Source organism: Chenopodium album, chromosome 10 (assembly GCF_948465745.1).
Source record: "Chenopodium album chromosome 10, dcCheAlbu1.1, whole genome shotgun sequence".
Lineage (NCBI taxonomy): Eukaryota > Viridiplantae > Streptophyta > Magnoliopsida > Caryophyllales > Amaranthaceae > Chenopodium > Chenopodium album.
The window spans coordinates 6,322,011-6,339,144 of record NC_137843.1 but is presented as its reverse complement, the minus strand read 5'-3'; the positions used below and the strand labels follow the sequence as shown (position 1 = coordinate 6,339,144).

Genomic DNA, 17,134 nt, shown 5'->3' with positions numbered 1-17,134 from the left:
TTACCAAGTACATTTTTTTTTTAATGTTGATGGAATGAACTTAAATTTAACCACCCTATAAAATATATACGACTCTATTATACTACATATAAACCTTTTCCATTCAATTAAAACTCAAATATCAATGTCTCATCCAAAAAGATCGAATTCAAACCCTACTTGGTGTTGAAAGGTAAAGCAGAATAATTATTTTAAATACTACATATGTTGAAAAAGAAAAACAAAAATCAAACTAAAAATACAGTGATGTAGAATTTGAAAAATAGTTATGGTTAGTTGGGTTTGTTCAGATGACATTCTTTTCTGGCTTTGGAAGTCCAGAGTTGTCTGACTTTGAAAAACAGGAAGTAGTAGCAAATAGTTTAAGCAGCATAAAGTCATTCACTTAGTTATCATATTGTTTTTCAGCATGGTACCAATGGTCCATGAAGTGGTTGTCTGTCTTTTAGCATGTCCATATCAACCCAAACATTAAAGTTTCTTAGGTTGAAATTTCAAACATTAATCCTTTTTCTATTTTAGGTTGATGACAGTTCTAATACTTTTGTTCTTTTTAATTTAATATTTTAATCGTCATACTTTTCTTTTATGTATGTTTATCTTAATTTAATTGTCACATTTTATAAGATTGTGTATAAAATTGCAAGTATTAGACCAGTTAATTAAGGGTCATATCGGTATTGCTGTAATTTTCTGTGTTTTTTGTTTTTGTTTTTAATAATAGTGTGATATACTTTGTATGTTATATAACGAATCAAAAATTGATCAACTTTATTGGAATCATGATAATTTTGAAAACTGACAACAGAAAATTCGAACAAATAACTTTTTCTGGTTTCTTGTTTTCAGTTTTCATAAAAACAAAATACTAAAAACTAAAAATGATCATGAACAAATCCTACATTATTTAATAAGATTTCTTTCAAATTAAAAAAAAAAAAACCACCTGTAAGGATGATATTTTTATTTAAAGAGAAAGAATATTGTACCTAGCAAATTAACAATTTATTTGGGACAGTAACACTTTTATAAGGATAGTCCGCAGGTCCTAAAGATTGAAGGGTTCCATAATAATTGAGAAGTTCTTTTTTATGTTTCTTTAATCTTTAGGAACAAAAGATTGGGCCCAACAGCTTCAAAGTATCAAAGTAGATTCAATCTCTTAAATATGAAAATGGGGAAAATCCTCTCCGGCCGCACACACATTCAGAGGAATCAACTCACTCACTCACTGACGTGGCCTAGTTCGAGGAGTATGAACAATGACATTTAAATTTTTTATCATTTAGGTTAGTTGGTTAAATTTTTCAAAATAATAAACAAGCGATTAAAGACGGGATGATTTATAAAAGTATGGCTATTTGGAAACTTATTTACATTTTTGCGTCGCAATGAAATTTAATTACATTACTACTGTCCACGTAGGCTCTGATAAGTTTATTTTTGTTTTTTATTAGCGGTTTATGTACTAAAACCGCTACTTGCCCTTTATAAATTGCTACTCCATATCTTTACTTGAAGTATTAAAGACAAAGTAGCAGTTTTACACTAAAATCGCTAAAACCGCTACCTTAATTAAAAATTACTCCAAATGTAAACCCGAGCCTATATAAACTGTATTTTCGTAAATAAGTTTTATTCCAACGCAAAATCGTAATAAATTTTAAAATTCTATGTTTTTGTAAATCATCCTTAAAGACGTGAATTCAAAATTTACTTACATTATGTGCAATTTGATATGAGACTCTTTCACGTCAAGGTCCATGAAAATTCCAACAATATTTCCGAAAATGTGCTTTTCTTCTTAACGAGTATGACTGTATGAGTACTACTTGTCTACTCGTATTTTTCATTGGCTCTATTTCTATGTAATTCTTTTAATTAAGTGACTGACCATGGATTGTTAAATCACTTTTGCAGGTTGGTTAACTCTGTTCCGTGAGAACCATAAACAGGAGAATTTTTAAATGAATAATATTAATTTTATTTAATTAAAATAAAGCTGGAAAAGAGTAGCAATCGATCATATACAGTATTACAGTGGCGTCATATCCAAAAAAAAAAAAAAAAAAAAAATAATAATAATGACGCCACTCTTGCGGATTTACAGTCCAAGCACCCTTCATCTCCAGCTCCATCCTTGCCTGATATACCTATTGATCACCTTCATCTCGTAACGACTTCTGCTGTTGTTTTGGATCGGATTAAGAGCTTCCCTCGTGGCACATCATGTGGTAGGGATGGTTTGCGTGCTCAACATCTTATGGATTGCTTAAGTGGTGCAGCTGTGGCAGTCTCAGATGAGTTGGTTGACTCTATTACCGGGGTGGTTAATCTCTTTCTAGCTGGAAGATGTCCTATGGAATTAGGAGAGTACATTGCTAGTGCTCCTCTTACGCCACTTGTCAAGCCCGGTGGTGGTATCCGTCCTATTGCTGTGGGTACGGTTTGGAGGCGTCTCGTTTCGAAGGTGGGTGCTGTTATGGTTGGTCAGTCTTTAGGGAGTTACTTTGATGGCCTTCAATTTGGTGTTGGGGTTTCTTCAGGTGGTGAGGCAATTCTTCATGCGGTGAATCGGTTAATTGAGGATCGTGGTTCTGATGTGGGTCTATCTATGTTGTTGGTGGATTTTCAAAATGCCTTCAATCTGGTTGATCGTTCGGTCATGTTAAGTGAGGTACGTCGCCGTTGTCCAGGGATTTCGCGATGGGTTGAATTCTGCTATTCTAATCCAGCCAGGTTGTACTATGGGGACCAAACCTTATGGTCATCTCAAGGGGTGCAGCAGGGTGATCCCCTTGGTCCTTTGCTTTTTTCTTTGGTTTTACAACCTCTGGTGTGTAAAATTAGAGAGACTTTTGATGTATGTCTTCAGGCTTGGTATTTAGATGACGGCACGATTATTGGAGACACTTTGGTGGTGGGGCAAGTTCTGCAGTTGATTATGGAGGAAGGACCTCGTTCTGGGTTATGTCTTAACGTGGAAAAAACTGAAGTTTTCTGGCCTACGGAAGACCCTCGAAGCTGGCTGGTGGGTGTCTTTCCGCCTAATATTGCTCGACCTTTGCGTGGTGTTAGGTTGCTTGGAGGTCCCGCTAGTTCCAATTCTGGTTTCAGTGGTGAGCTTGTGATGCAGAGGGTGACCAAGACCATTGCCCTTATGGATAAAGTCGCTATGCTAGATGATCCTCAGTGTGAATTGTTGTTACTTAGGGCATGTACTGGAGTTTCAAAACTCTACTTTGCATTACGTACTTGTCCTCCTAGTACTTTTGAGGTAGCTCAGCGCACTTTTGATGGAGCTCTTCGATCTTCCTTGGAGCGTATTGTTACCGCTTCGGGGCCTGGGTTTGGTGATTGGCAGTGGCGGCTTGCCACCTTACCATTTGCGTTTGGAGGGCTTGGTGTTTATTCTGCAGGTGATGTTCGTCACTATGCTTTTCTTGCTTCTCGGTTGCAGTCTGCTGGGTTGCAGACACAACTTCTTCGGCATTCTGGCATTGTTGGTCTTGGACGAGCCTTTGAGGATGCGTTGTGTCTGTTTAATGGAACAGTGGAGTCTGACATTTTGAGTAATCCGAGTGAGGTCGCTTCCCCTAAACTCATGAAGAAATTGGCAGATATGTATTTCACAAAGATTACCGCTTCTGCAGAATCTGCTTATTCTTTAACTCCTCGACAATCAGCATTGTGGAAATCTCAGCAGGGTGATCACACCTCTGCTTGGCTTCGGGCGGTTCCTATTTCGGGGTTGGGTCAGACGATGAACGCCAAGACTTATCGATGTGTGTTGTCCTATCGGTTGGGTGTTCCATTGTTCTCTATCTCCACGTCGTGCTCTGCTTGTTCGAGGGTTTTTGCTGGAGATATTTTCGGTGATCACGCGGTGTCTTGTGCTGGTATTGTGGGTATTAAACATCGGCATAATGTTGTTCGGGATACCCTTGTTGATGTTTGTTATCGTTCTGGGATTTCAGCGAGAAAAGAGGTTGACATTGGGTTGGCTGGAGGGAACGACGAGGCCCTCAGACCTGCGGATGTGTTACTTTATTCATGGGATCGTGGTCGCGATGTCTGTGTTGATTTGACAGGGTCTTCTCCTTTGACACAGTCAGGGCTATCTGACTTTATTCCTGGGCGGGTTGTGGCTGATGCTGCTCATCGGAAGCGGGTTAAGTATGAAGCTCGATGTCAGGCTATTGGATATGGTTTCATACCCTTCTCCTTTTCTTCGCTTGGGGAATTAGAGAAGGAGGCTGTTGCGTTACTGAAGCGGATTCAGAGGTTCTCGACGACGCAAGACATTGGGGCTCGTGCTGCAGCTCATATCTTCACTAGGGTAGGTTTTGCTATAGCTAGAGGAGTGGGGGCCCAGATTGTATCTCGGCTTCCCACTAATTTATTGTAGGTTGTATGACTTTTGTTTTTGAGATATAATAATAATAATAATAATAATAATAATAATAATAATAAATAAAATAAAATCATGTTTAATACAAAATATATTATGACGCAAATTTAACAAGTTATCACATGGATATGTTTTTTCTTAAAAATAAAAAAAAAATAAAATAAAATTTACTTTCGTGTGGTTAAATCAATGACTTTCAGCTTTCTAAAAGTTTTAGAGATTATTATTATTATTATTATTATTATTATTACTATTATTATTATTATCTCAAAAACAAAAGCCATACAACCTACAATAAATTAGTGGGAAGCCGAGATACAATCTGGGCCCCCACTCCTCTAGCTATTGCAAATCCTACCCTAGTGAAGATATGAGCTGCAGCACGAGCCCCAATGTCTTGCGTCGTCGAGAACCTTTGAATCCGCTTCAGTAACGCAACAGCCTCTTTCTCTAATTCCCCAAGAGAAGAAAAGGAGAAGGGAATGAAACCATATCCAATCGCCTGACATCGAGCTTCATACTTAACCCGCTTCCGATGAGCTGCATCAGCCACAACCCGCCCAGGAATGAAGTCAGATAGCCCTGACTGTGTCAAAGGAGAAGACCCTGTCAAATCAACACAGACATCGCGACCACGATCCCATGAATAAAGTAACACATCCGCGGGTCTGAGGGCCTCGTCGTTCCCTCCGGCCAACCCAATGTCAACCTCTTTTCTCGCTGAAATCCCAGAACGAAAGCAAACATCAACAAGGGTATCCCGAACAACATTATGCCGATGTTTAATACCCACAATACCAGCACAAGACACTGCGTGATCACCGAAAATATCTCCAGCAAAAACCCTCGAACAAGCAGAGCACAACGTCGAGATAGAGAACAATGGTACACCCAACTGATAGGACAACACACAGCGATAAGTCTTGGCGTTCATCGTCTGACCCAACCCTGAAATAGGAACCGCTCGAAGCCAATCAGAGGCGTGATCACCTTGCTGTGATTTCCATAATGCTGATTGTCGAGGAGTTAAAGAATAAGCAGATTCTGCAGAAGCGGTAACCTTTGTGAAATATATATCTGCCAATTTCTTCATGAGTTTAGGGGCAGCGACCTCACTAGGATTACTCAAAATGTCAGACTCCACTGTTCCATTAAACAGACTCAACGCATCCTCAAAGGCTCGTCCAAGACCAACAATGCCAGCATGCCGAAGAAGTTGTATCTGCAACCCAGCAGACTGTAACCGAGAAGCAAGAAAAGCATAGTGATGAACATCACCTGCAGAATAAACACCAAGCCCTCCAAACGCAAATGGCTAGTCACACTATATGGTCAGCCACCATAGGATTACTCTGTTAGTGTTAGGCCCTGTTCATTTCACCTTAAAAAAAATAATATTAAGTAAATATTTTCAGTTCCGTAAAATTTATTTCAGTTCAGTAAAAATAATTTCAGTTCAGTAAAAATAATTTCAGTTCAGTAAAAATAAGTTCAGTTCAGTAAAATTCAGTTTTCTTAAAAGAGAATTATAATAGAAAATTAGTAAAAATAATTTTAGTTCAGTAAAATTAATTTAAATTCAGTAAAAATAATTTATGTTTAGCAAATATAATTTTGTTTTAGTAAAAATAATTTCAGTTCAACAAAAATAAGGTGAAGTGAACGGGACCTTATAGGGGTTACTTAGTAATTATTATCATTGTAGTTGATGACTTAGAGCAACTTCAATGATAAACTAATTGTCAAATTAGCTTGTCATGCCACATAAGCTTGTCATGCCACATAAGCTTTTAAGCAATTATTTTTCTAGCTAGCTTCAAACCCATTAACTAGCTCCAATGGTCAAGTTAATAGTTAGAAATTATTAAAAATTATAAGCAAGTCCTTATCGACAATCATTAGAGTTGTTCTCGTATGGTTATATATTGGCCAAAACATGGTAAGTTGAATTGAAATTAAAATTGTAAGGTGAGGTAGCAAATGAAAAAAATGAAAAAAAAAAAAAAAGGAAGTGAGGAAGTGGTATCCACACCAGACCTACAAAGATTTGGTGGGCACACGCCAATAGGCAAAGGGCATTCCCCTAGAAAGGTCAATAAAGGTTTCTTCATTCACTCACAAACTAATCATTGTCTCTATTAGACAAACCTTGTTTAATCACTGTCTCCCACAATTAATGGACCATATCATCTCTTCATTATTTTTTTACTTTTTTTTTTAAAAAAAAAATAAAATTTATTTATTTTATTATCTTTAACATTTGAAGGATAATGTAAATACAATTCCTAAATGGTATACATATGAGAATTTATGATGATAACATGCATCAAATTTGCATAATCAATGCTTAGTTATTTACAGACTTTTCCGATCCCTCTTAGCTTTTTTTTTTTTTTTTTTTTTTCTTTCTAGGTAGAGGGTTAGTGCATTTTAATCAAATGGAAAAAGTATAAGATCGAGCTACATATATAATTTTCCATATTCTAATTTAAGTTATAAAATTTTTATCGTATAAAGGTATATTCGTTTCGTCTTCTTTTAATGTGCCCAATTATGATAAACTATTGTCTTTATAAGAGTTGAGTGAGTGAAAAACAGAAGGTAAGAAAGTTGGATGAAATTGGCAAAAAAATATAGTTTAAGTGAGAGTGGTAAAAATTAAGGATTAAATATAAGTGGTAAGAGATGAAACAGTAAAATGAATTTATCAAAAAATAAACTGAATTAGATTTGAGCATATCAATAAAAACACCTTTAAAATAAAAAGTAGGACTTCATAAAACATTAAAGTATAATTAAATGGCCTAAATCTATTTGTAGTATTATTTTTTAATTTTATTATTATTATTATTATTTTTTTTTTTATGTTTGAGCGCATTGAAAAATACTAGTTTGATAAGCAAGGTGCACAACATATACTTGCTTTAATTTTTTGCTTTGTTTATAGATGTGAAAAAAAAGGACTAAGAAACAAAAGTTTGATAAGATCGATGTCTTTTTTTGCTCTTCAAAAACATCTAAAAGTAGTGATATTTAAATTATTAAGTAGACCAGCACATTATGCAATACTAAAAAGTAAATAAGTAATCCCTAGTTCTTATTTTGCAACTTGCATTTTGTGCAACTCTAATAATATCTTTAAGTATGTACTCCTTACTAATGTAAATTAGAACGTTTCTAACAAGATTTACGTTTACTTTTTGTTTTATATGCGAGTAGCAATAGAAGGTCAAAATTTTCATAGTTAATAAAATAATGGGTAGAGCAAAAAATAACAAAGGGTATATAACTACTATTTTATTCCCTATTAAGGGGAAACGAATTTTATTTTATTTTTTTTTTAAAAAAAAACCCGATAAAAGTAACCCTACTAGGTAATATATTGTAAGGAAAATAACATATACAACTTTTAGGAATTATATAACCATCTAATTATATTTACTAAATTAGATTCTGGTTTGTTCACCTTATTTTCACTTATTTCATGTGTAATAAGTTCAGATAAGTTCAATTTAGGAAAAATAAGTTCCGATAAGGTTACTCAAGTACAAATTACAACTAAATAAGTTTTTATAAGGTCTAATAAATTCAGATAAGTTCATGTAAGTTCAAATAAGATAAAATAAATTTAGATAAGAGAAAATCAAATGAATAGAACGCAATTCAATTGATAAAATTAGTGTTTAAGTTAATTCAAATCCACTTTTGACTCCTAGTGATACACAATCCTAAAAGAAACTAAAATCTACAATACTAAATGGACTCTTACCGGCCCATTGGGTAATTAGGCGTAAACAAAGATAACAAGAATAAAATTGTATGTAAAGTTGAAAGAAAATCAATGTTCATTTTCATGTACACTCCAAATGACCCCTAAATTGTCATTTTTTTTTTAAAAAAAAAAATACGTGTATAAATTTACATTGTCACTTAATTTTACCTTTCAAGTAGTGATGGAAAAGACTTGAAGAAATCACATGCTTAGGGATAAAATTATGTTCTTATGGAGATTATAAGTTATTTTCTATATTAAATTATACTTTATTCATTCCACTATCACAATTTATAACCGGTTACTAAATAGGCCATTAATAAATTGCATTTAAATACTATTATTAAGATATGTAAAGTCATATTTTATACGAAGTATGATACAAATTAAAATCTTTTCGAAGCAGTTTAGAAACGAGTCAACATCATGTCTGACAATTTCAAATTAGGTTAGGGTCGATCGATTAGATTAAATTTGGGTTTTAATTCTACTTCAAATCGTCATTTTGGGGTCAAAAATAGGTTGTATCAACCAAATTTGCCAGGCCTTATGGATTTCAATATGGATTATGTAACTAGAATAGATAGATCAATTACAATTCGCATATTTTGAAACAGACACTAAACAGAAACACAAGCTAAAATCAAGATAAAATAATCTGAATTCTGAACTAAGGCATGTCCGGGTATTTCATTTCCATACTGTTAATAATACAATACATGAATCATCAAGCAATGCACCATTATGCAAGCTTCCTTTTCTATATGTTGCATTTCGGTTTATAATCGGTTCAATCTAAAACCTAAGCTGATGGTGTGATTTCTATATCTCAGTAATCAATATATTCACATTCAGAATAGAGAAAGCAATAAAGAGCGCTGTAAGAACTCACCATATCTTTAAACTATATCCTGTCATTAGTTATGCAAATGCCCTCTAAAGTATCAATATTCTGTTGTCTTCCCCTGATTCAAGCCTCGTAAAGCATACCAACTTCCATGCGCTGGGGAAGTGGTACTCCTAATGTAGGCAGAGAGGACCGACAATTGCTGTGCATCACTTCATAAAATGCAAGCATAATTCTGTCAAACCAGCTACAATTCTTACCAACATGAAACCTTGTTTTCCCTCGAACATGCACAACACCAACACTCAAGGCTTCTGCCAAGTTGGAAAGCTCTTCTTGAATATCAGCTTGATCAGATGATAAAGGCCCCGAGCAATGTGTAATATATTGCTGTAAGCATGTTATAACTTGATTAACAAGGTTTCCACCTTCAAGATGTAGAGAATCTGCATAACCATACTGAATTACGCACCCATATATCCCTTGCAGGCCGAATTTACTGATAATAATCCTCTCTTGTGGTGCAACCTTTGGGACCAACAGATATCGAAGGGTCGTGAAGATTGTGACCTTGTGAAGAGATTTCATGTTTTTGATGTAATGTCCAAGGACAGGAGTTAAACCATCTTGAATGTTGGAGTAAAAGAAGCAAATTCCAGGCACCCTTTGGACAGCAGGATCAGACAACAGTACTCGGAGTCTATCAACATCTATCTTGTGCGTCAACTCATAGCCTATCTTTCTTTCCCGTCCATAGTACCAGCCAAACATAATGACTGCAAGGATGATAGAAATGGCAAAAGGGATCCACCCGCCTTCCGGAATTTTGGTCAATACAGCACTGACATATATGCCTTCCATTGTTATAAATGTAAAGCAGAAAAGGAACACTAATATTGGTGAGGTTCTCCAGATTACAATCATGACCAGAGTCAGAAGTATGGTAGTTATAAGCATGACCATGCTGACAACAACACCTGTCAACAATGATTAGTTATTAGTACAAGCAGCGGCGAATCAAACCACCGCAGTAATAAATTGTCAGTACAGCAAGAAAATTACTCCCACAGGTCTCATTGTTTTAAGACTCTTTTAACCCCACAAACATGGCAAGAAATAAGGGAATAACCCTTGATGAATGTTGTGTTGAATATTTTTCCTGCTAGCATTAGGAATTTGATTATATACCATTATCACAATTGGAAAGGAGACTGTGGACAATATATAATGTGTGACGATCAATTTTCCACGGAGGGAACACTTAGCAAACAGATCAACCACCCTAATATAGAGAAAGGTCATGCTATGTTCTATGTAGCTAATGAACAACAAAAGTGGTACACCTGATCAGTTTTTCTGGAGTATGTACATGCTAGTTTTCCCATTGAAGAATTGTAGTTGACCAAAATCATGGGTAAAAGCTTAGGCTAGCTTGGTTATTTTATTGAGATATATATGCTCCTATGCTTATAAAGTTCAATCATATTACTTCAAACTAAAAAGCCCCATTTCTTTTAGACAAATTATGCACAAAATTCTCAGACAGAATTCAGTCACTCCCTACTTTCTAACCTAGGAGAAATTAAGATAATATGAAATCCCAAAGTAGATGCAGGCATGCAGCCACCAAAGAAAATTTTTCTCTGGAATCAGAACCATCTGTATTCTGTATTTAGTATTCTACAATGCTTTGTGAACACAGAGTGGATTACACTCATTACAGTATATATTACACTCATGAATTGCAGCAGATTGTGATCACAATACTGCAGATGATACATGTGCAAAACTATCGATTTCAAAGACTAAAACATGCCTCAACAAGCCAATCAAGGGCTAAATATGCAGACTAGATAGTAAAATATAGTCATAATAATAAGCACACAAGGAAATTTACTTATGCAAGTATCAGAGCCGAATAAAGCTGAATTGCATTGTTTCTAAAGTCAAATTGAAAACATCCCTCTAAAAAGGATTCCTAGATTTTATATTATATTTTCCTTCAATAATTTCAGCTTCTAGAACAACATATAAAGCAAATCAATGTGTCAGTTATCTTACCAAAGGCATTTCCAATGTCTTTCCCGTCTCCAAAGACAAGTATGACAGCAACACAGAGAATCATGAGTATGTAATTGATTTCTGGGGAGTAAACCTCGCCTTCTTTGCTACAGGAAGTGTGCACCACTTTGACCCGAGGAAAATAATCCAGCACAACAGATTGCTTGACAAGTGAAAAGGTGGCTGAAATTAATGATTGACTAGCAACCACAGCTGCAAGCGTGGCAACAACAAACATAGGCCAATAGATTTGAGTTGGTATGAATTTATAGAATCCATCTTCATGATCATTGGGGTGTCTGATGAGATAAGCTGTCTGTCCTGCATATGTGAAAACAAGAGACGGGTATATCGTACACAGAAATGCAAGCTGGAAAGAAAAAATATGTCATTGATCTATGGAGGAAAGATTTTATAAAGGGGAAATTAAAGCCAACATCAATATAGAATGTTAAAAGAAAGAATAAAGGAACAGGCACATAAGATTATAAGAACTCAATAGGATAAATACTTTCTTTCTGTAAAAAGAAATAGATTGCTGGCAAGATTAACAAACCTGGATGGAACCTCTGCTAAAATGACCTAGATCAGCAAATAAGGCTTCAGAACCTGCACAAAATAATAATGTTTATGTAAATACACACGCATGTTGTTCTGTGTTATGTACAAAGTGTCGACCTTTGTCCATCTGAAAATGTGTTTCTGACAAAAAGATCAATCAATAGTAACATATGGGTGACTATAGGAATTGAGGTTCACCTGTAATGCAGAGAATTGTGCCTCCAAGAGACAGCCAACCTTCTTTCCCATTTTTCAAAAAGTACATGACTATGTAATGTGGTGATATAGCCTTGAATATGCCTGGATAGTGGCTTATGATGCTGTAAATCCCAACCAGAGGCGTAGTCAAGGTCCACAGACCCATTACAGGGGAGAATAGGAAGCTCACACGTGAAGTACCAAACTTTTGTAGCAGAAACAAAAGTATGATAATTGTAGCTGAAAGGGCTTCAACTGCAGCTGCATTAGTGATATAGAAAAGTTCAATACCACAGAAGATAATATCATCCTGAATCAGAACAATTTCAAAGACCCAAAGGAAATGAATCATGGTAATATACACCCGAAAATAGTTCCAGCTAAAGAATAAACAACAAAACAAGAATAAAGGCTTTTGTGAAAACCCAAACTTACATTTGCTTACTTTAGGAAAAGGAGCTCTGATGCCATCAATTGCAGACAACACTAAAAAGGAAACATAAAATCAATTTGAAACAATAAAAAAAAAAAATATGAAGAGGTAAATAATAAATAAAATAAGATAACAATACAAGAATATAAATAATATTGCTAGAAATGGAACCTGAGATTGCAGGAGTAAGTATGCCATCACCAATTAACATGCACATGCCCAGAATTGAGATAAAGAGTAATACCCTTCTAGCCACCACACTATTCTTAAAAATCTTGCCAAGCCTACTCTGCTTTTCCTGACCCTCATGAGTAGAATTTGTAACTCCAGAGAAATCCACATCTCTCACGGAAAGAAACCCAATTTTCATGTGCCTACTAAGTAACGAATACAGAGCAAATGTCCCACCTGCAGCAGGTCAAATATTACCAGAACAATCGTAGAAAGTAATATGTAAAATTGAAAGTTAGCAAATTGATTTTCAAACATAGTAAAAATTCAAACATCAGTTCCTTGAAAACATTTAACCAAGAAAGAAGCTTTATTCATACATTAATACAAAACATCCACCAGTCTGGATTGCACATTAGCACAGCACTAGTGCATTGATGTACAAGCTAGTTAGAATATTTATTCTCAGCAGATCAGTTTCAGAGATCTACTTTGTGACATACATGAAAAAACAGTACGACATTCTGCTCCAAACAAGCTGATATACATAGTACCAAATTTTCATATGAATCATATCCTAAGCTAACATCAAGGTCTTATCAACATGAAGCTGGACAAGGAAAGGTGCACTAAGAAAATCAACAAAACATTTTGGTTTCCCTTGTTCAAATAAGCTATATACCCCCATATCTTAAACTGGAAGCCAAGAACAATCTCTCCACATTTGAACTGGCCTAAGGCACAAGTGGCACTGAAGATACTACTCATAAGCAATAACTACAAAAGACCAAGAGCTAAACACATTAAAAGTATATGAGCTACAACAGCTTGAATTCATAGGAGATAAATTTTGCATCCAATAAACAAATGATGGCTATTACCTTCCCCTTGATCATCAGCTTTGAGTGCAATGCACGCATACTTGACAACCCCAATGAGGCTAAGAGTCCAAAACATAATACAATAAATTCCCAAGTAGTCTTCTTCAGTGGGAGACTTCAAGGGCATTGAAGGATACACATAAAGTGGGGATGTCACGAGTCCTCCAAAAACCACTCCTAGTGTCTTGTATGCAAGAAATATTGTACGCCATCGACTTGACTGATAATTCAATTAACATAAAATAGGGATGTCACTAGTACTCCAAAAAGTACGCATCAAAAGACAAATTTTACTTAAGCTAACATGTGTGTAACAATGGAAAAGTTATGCAAACATGATATTTCAAAATCATGGCTGCATATAAAATGTAAAGAAAACAAAGGGACATAATGGATGTTACTTATGTTATTTATTTTATGCTCAAAGATATTTTATACCCTCGATTAATATATTTCACAGCAACAAGATCCACTCCATGTTTTTAATTGATGGCTGGATAAGCAGGACAAGATGAGGAAAATAGAGGGTTATTTGGAATATTGTTCTTTTAACAAACTTTTTTTTTTTTTTGGACAAAGTTCTTTTAACAAACTTAGGTGTCATAAACTTATGATACGAAATGAAGGAAAAGAAATGGAGAGCATCCGTAACATACATATTGAACTGAACTGAAATGAAATGATTAGAGCATCCTTAACATACATCCTTAGGTGTCATAAATTGAACTGAACTGATTAAGCTGAAGTGAACATGCCTAATATAGGCTTGACCATATTTAAAAAGCTAATTAGGGAGTTTGGTAAACAACTTATAGTAAGAGCATTTTGGGCTAAAAAACTCTTTTAAAATAGCTCATTAAGCTTTTTAAAATTAGCTTATAGAGCATTGAGCTTTTTGGTTATTACATACACTTAAATAACCAACAATTAAACGCTATTCACCTAACACTTGTTATACAACCAACTATTTATGACTGGTTAGACAAACTAGTTAATACAACTAGTAATATCAATCAATTATAAGCTATTTACCAAACAGTGCAAAACCCCCACTTAGGGCCTGTTCTCTTCGGCTTAATTTCAGTTCAGTTCAGCTCTAATCAGTTCAATTCAGTTCCTAATTTCTTTCACTCAACGATTCAATTTAATTCATTTCAATTAAGTTCAGCTCATTTCAGTAAATCAGAACATGCCCTTACACGAGGTTTTAACAATTTCAACTCAACCGCATAAAACTTCGAGTAGGATCAAAGTGTTGCATTTAAAAAGGCAACGGCAGTATAAACATTCAATAGCTACCTTTGTCAACGGTTACTTTGACAGTTAACCTCTACCATCTACTAACCATAGCTACCTAGGAAGAGTTACACACGATAGCTAATATTGCCGATTAGGACCTTTGTCAAAATGCTAATTGCTACTTACAACAATACTACCAAACAGAACCATAAGCTCAACTTACGGTAAGTGAGTAACAAGCCAGGAAAAATAAAATTATAAAAACTGAGACCCACAAGACAAAATCTTGACTGGTTTTTTTTTCATATTTTCGAGGGATGACCAGAAGTTAATAAGCGGTGATGCAATCTTAACAAAAAGAATAATTTTTGAGGCGGTAAATTATAAATTAATTGAGTCTCTCATTCATCCAACTCATTATTTTCTCTCTATTTTTACAATTCAAATGATTGTGGGGAAGTAAATTGGAACAATGAGAATATGACATGAAGTATATAACACAAAAATAGAAATTATATTATAGTCGTTGTAACTTGTAAGCATAACTAAGCATAAAAATAAAAACAGAAGAAAATCATACCTTAACAATGAGGGTTGAGATAGGAAGATGACCGTTGGAATCAGAATCAACAACAACGGTGGTAGAAAGGGGTATTGATGAAGGAATTTGGGTATCAAAAATCGACATTGTTAATAAGAAGAAGCAAAATTAGAGAGAGAAAAACAGAGTAGAAGAGAGTGAAAATGCCCAGAAAATTAAATAGAAGTGGAACCTTAAATTGAGTAAGCGCCGCCTTAAAGTGTTAAGAAGAATTTGACAAATGATGTCACTACAACTGATAAAGTTACTCATTCATTCACATGAATTGACTTGTCTTCACGTTTTTTTTAGGAATATTTTTTGGGTGATTGCTGGTTGATGATTATAGATAAAAGGTCAGACTGGGTATTGGTTTGTAAATGCCAAATTCTCCCATATTATTTTGTTGTTTTTTGGTCTAATCTTTAACCCTGGAGAAAAATAAATGTGATTCAAGATATAAGTGTACTAGAAGTGATCAACATTGGCCCGGCTCGAAAATTGGGCGAGTTTGAACAAGGCTTAAAATGCATTTTTAGTTAAAAGCCTGAGCCTGGTCCAAAAAAAGCCTAAAAAGTTCACTACTTTTTTTTGCAGGTTTGAACACAAGATATGATGTTAAGGCACGGGCCGATCCGATTTTTGATCACGTCTAACTTGTACATGTTGGTTAGGACAACTAATTGGTTTCAGCTCTGCAGGTAGGATCCGCCGTAATAAAACAAGTGGATTCAATTGAACTCGAAAATTCAGTTTAATGAAGAAAATGAACTCATTTAATAATATTTGAACCCGCTTGAAAATATGTCTGATTTCATCACTTTCTGTACACGTGTTGCTTTTTCTTGAGTCGTATTTGTACTAGACGACTAATTACTAGGAAAGAAACAACACAATATGACAAATGATAAAGCAAAAATGAGGGCATCACATAGATGAATGCCACCACTAAGCCTTTGTCAAACCATGCTTAGCATCATAGTTCAATCCCTGCTAGGAGTACTTTGAGGAAGAAATTTCCCTTATCCTCCCCTTCTACTCTCAAAGTGTCTAGCCTGTAATTAGATCAGATTGACCTATGAGAACTTACTTTTTTTTTTTTTTTTTTTTTTTTTTTTTTTTGAGGGGATGAGAATTTCCAGTTTGATAGGATTGTTTAAAAAAAAAAAAAAAAAAAAAAAAAAACTATATGAACAAAAAGAAGAAGCAACATCAGTTTGATAAGCCATATTGATTAGAGGTCATATTCTAGATATTGGCTTAATTTCCATTGTTTTTCCTACAATTACATTGTTGCAAGTAAGCACGCATCTTGCTTTGGGTAAATTCATAAACCAACATAAGTACTAGGATTAAAATACTGTGGATGTCATATCAAAGGACTCGATAAACAAAAATTATAGATTTCGTCAATTGAAATAATTATTAAGATTGAGATGAAATTGTAACAATTATCACTGGATTCATATGCAATAAGGAGTTTTCTTTAAATTCAACATAATTACACTTGCAAAAGTGATTTCTTGTCCGAATAAAATGCAATGTGCATCAATGAATTACCTCAATTTGAAATATTTTTGTTGGGGAAAAACGTGGCTAGAAACCGAGCTAAACAACAAATTATGCCAAAAGACAACAAACCACAACACAAGCAAATAATGGGTAACTTTGTTGCCCTCTCAAAGACAATCTCACTATTGAATTTGAGTTACAAAACCACAATTACAAAGATTCCTAATGAGCTTCACAAGCTTTCTAGTGTTTGCACTCTCAAACTACAAGTACTCACTCTCTTTTTGTTTCTCTCAAATACTTATAGCATGAATATCAAAGAGGATATATGTCCTCTTGTATGGTACTTTTGCTGATTTGGAGTAATCCTCTTTGATTTTAGGTAGTGTAGAGGATCCTCAAGGGGAAGAGGATTCTCATTCATCCTCATCTGGTGAAGGATTATTCACCTCGTCCTTTGTGCCAAGA

At 34.8% G+C, this 17,134-nt stretch overlaps 1 protein-coding gene across 1 annotated transcript; it reads right to left on the bottom strand.

Moving 5' to 3' along the window:
• Positions 1–8,847: 8,847 nt before the first annotated feature.
• Positions 8,848–15,496, bottom strand: LOC145563317 (putative potassium transporter 17). Its single transcript, XM_081623758.1, has 8 exons — positions 15,155–15,496; positions 13,336–13,555; positions 12,455–12,691; positions 12,286–12,336; positions 11,851–12,111; positions 11,648–11,700; positions 11,092–11,461; positions 8,848–10,007 (listed from the first exon to the last, which is right to left on the bottom strand). Exons 1-8 carry the CDS (start codon positions 15,260–15,262, stop codon positions 9,154–9,156), a joined length of 2,154 nt encoding a protein of 717 aa, XP_081479884.1. The 5' UTR covers positions 15,263–15,496; the 3' UTR covers positions 8,848–9,153.
• Between the last annotated feature and the right edge of the window lie 1,638 nt (positions 15,497–17,134).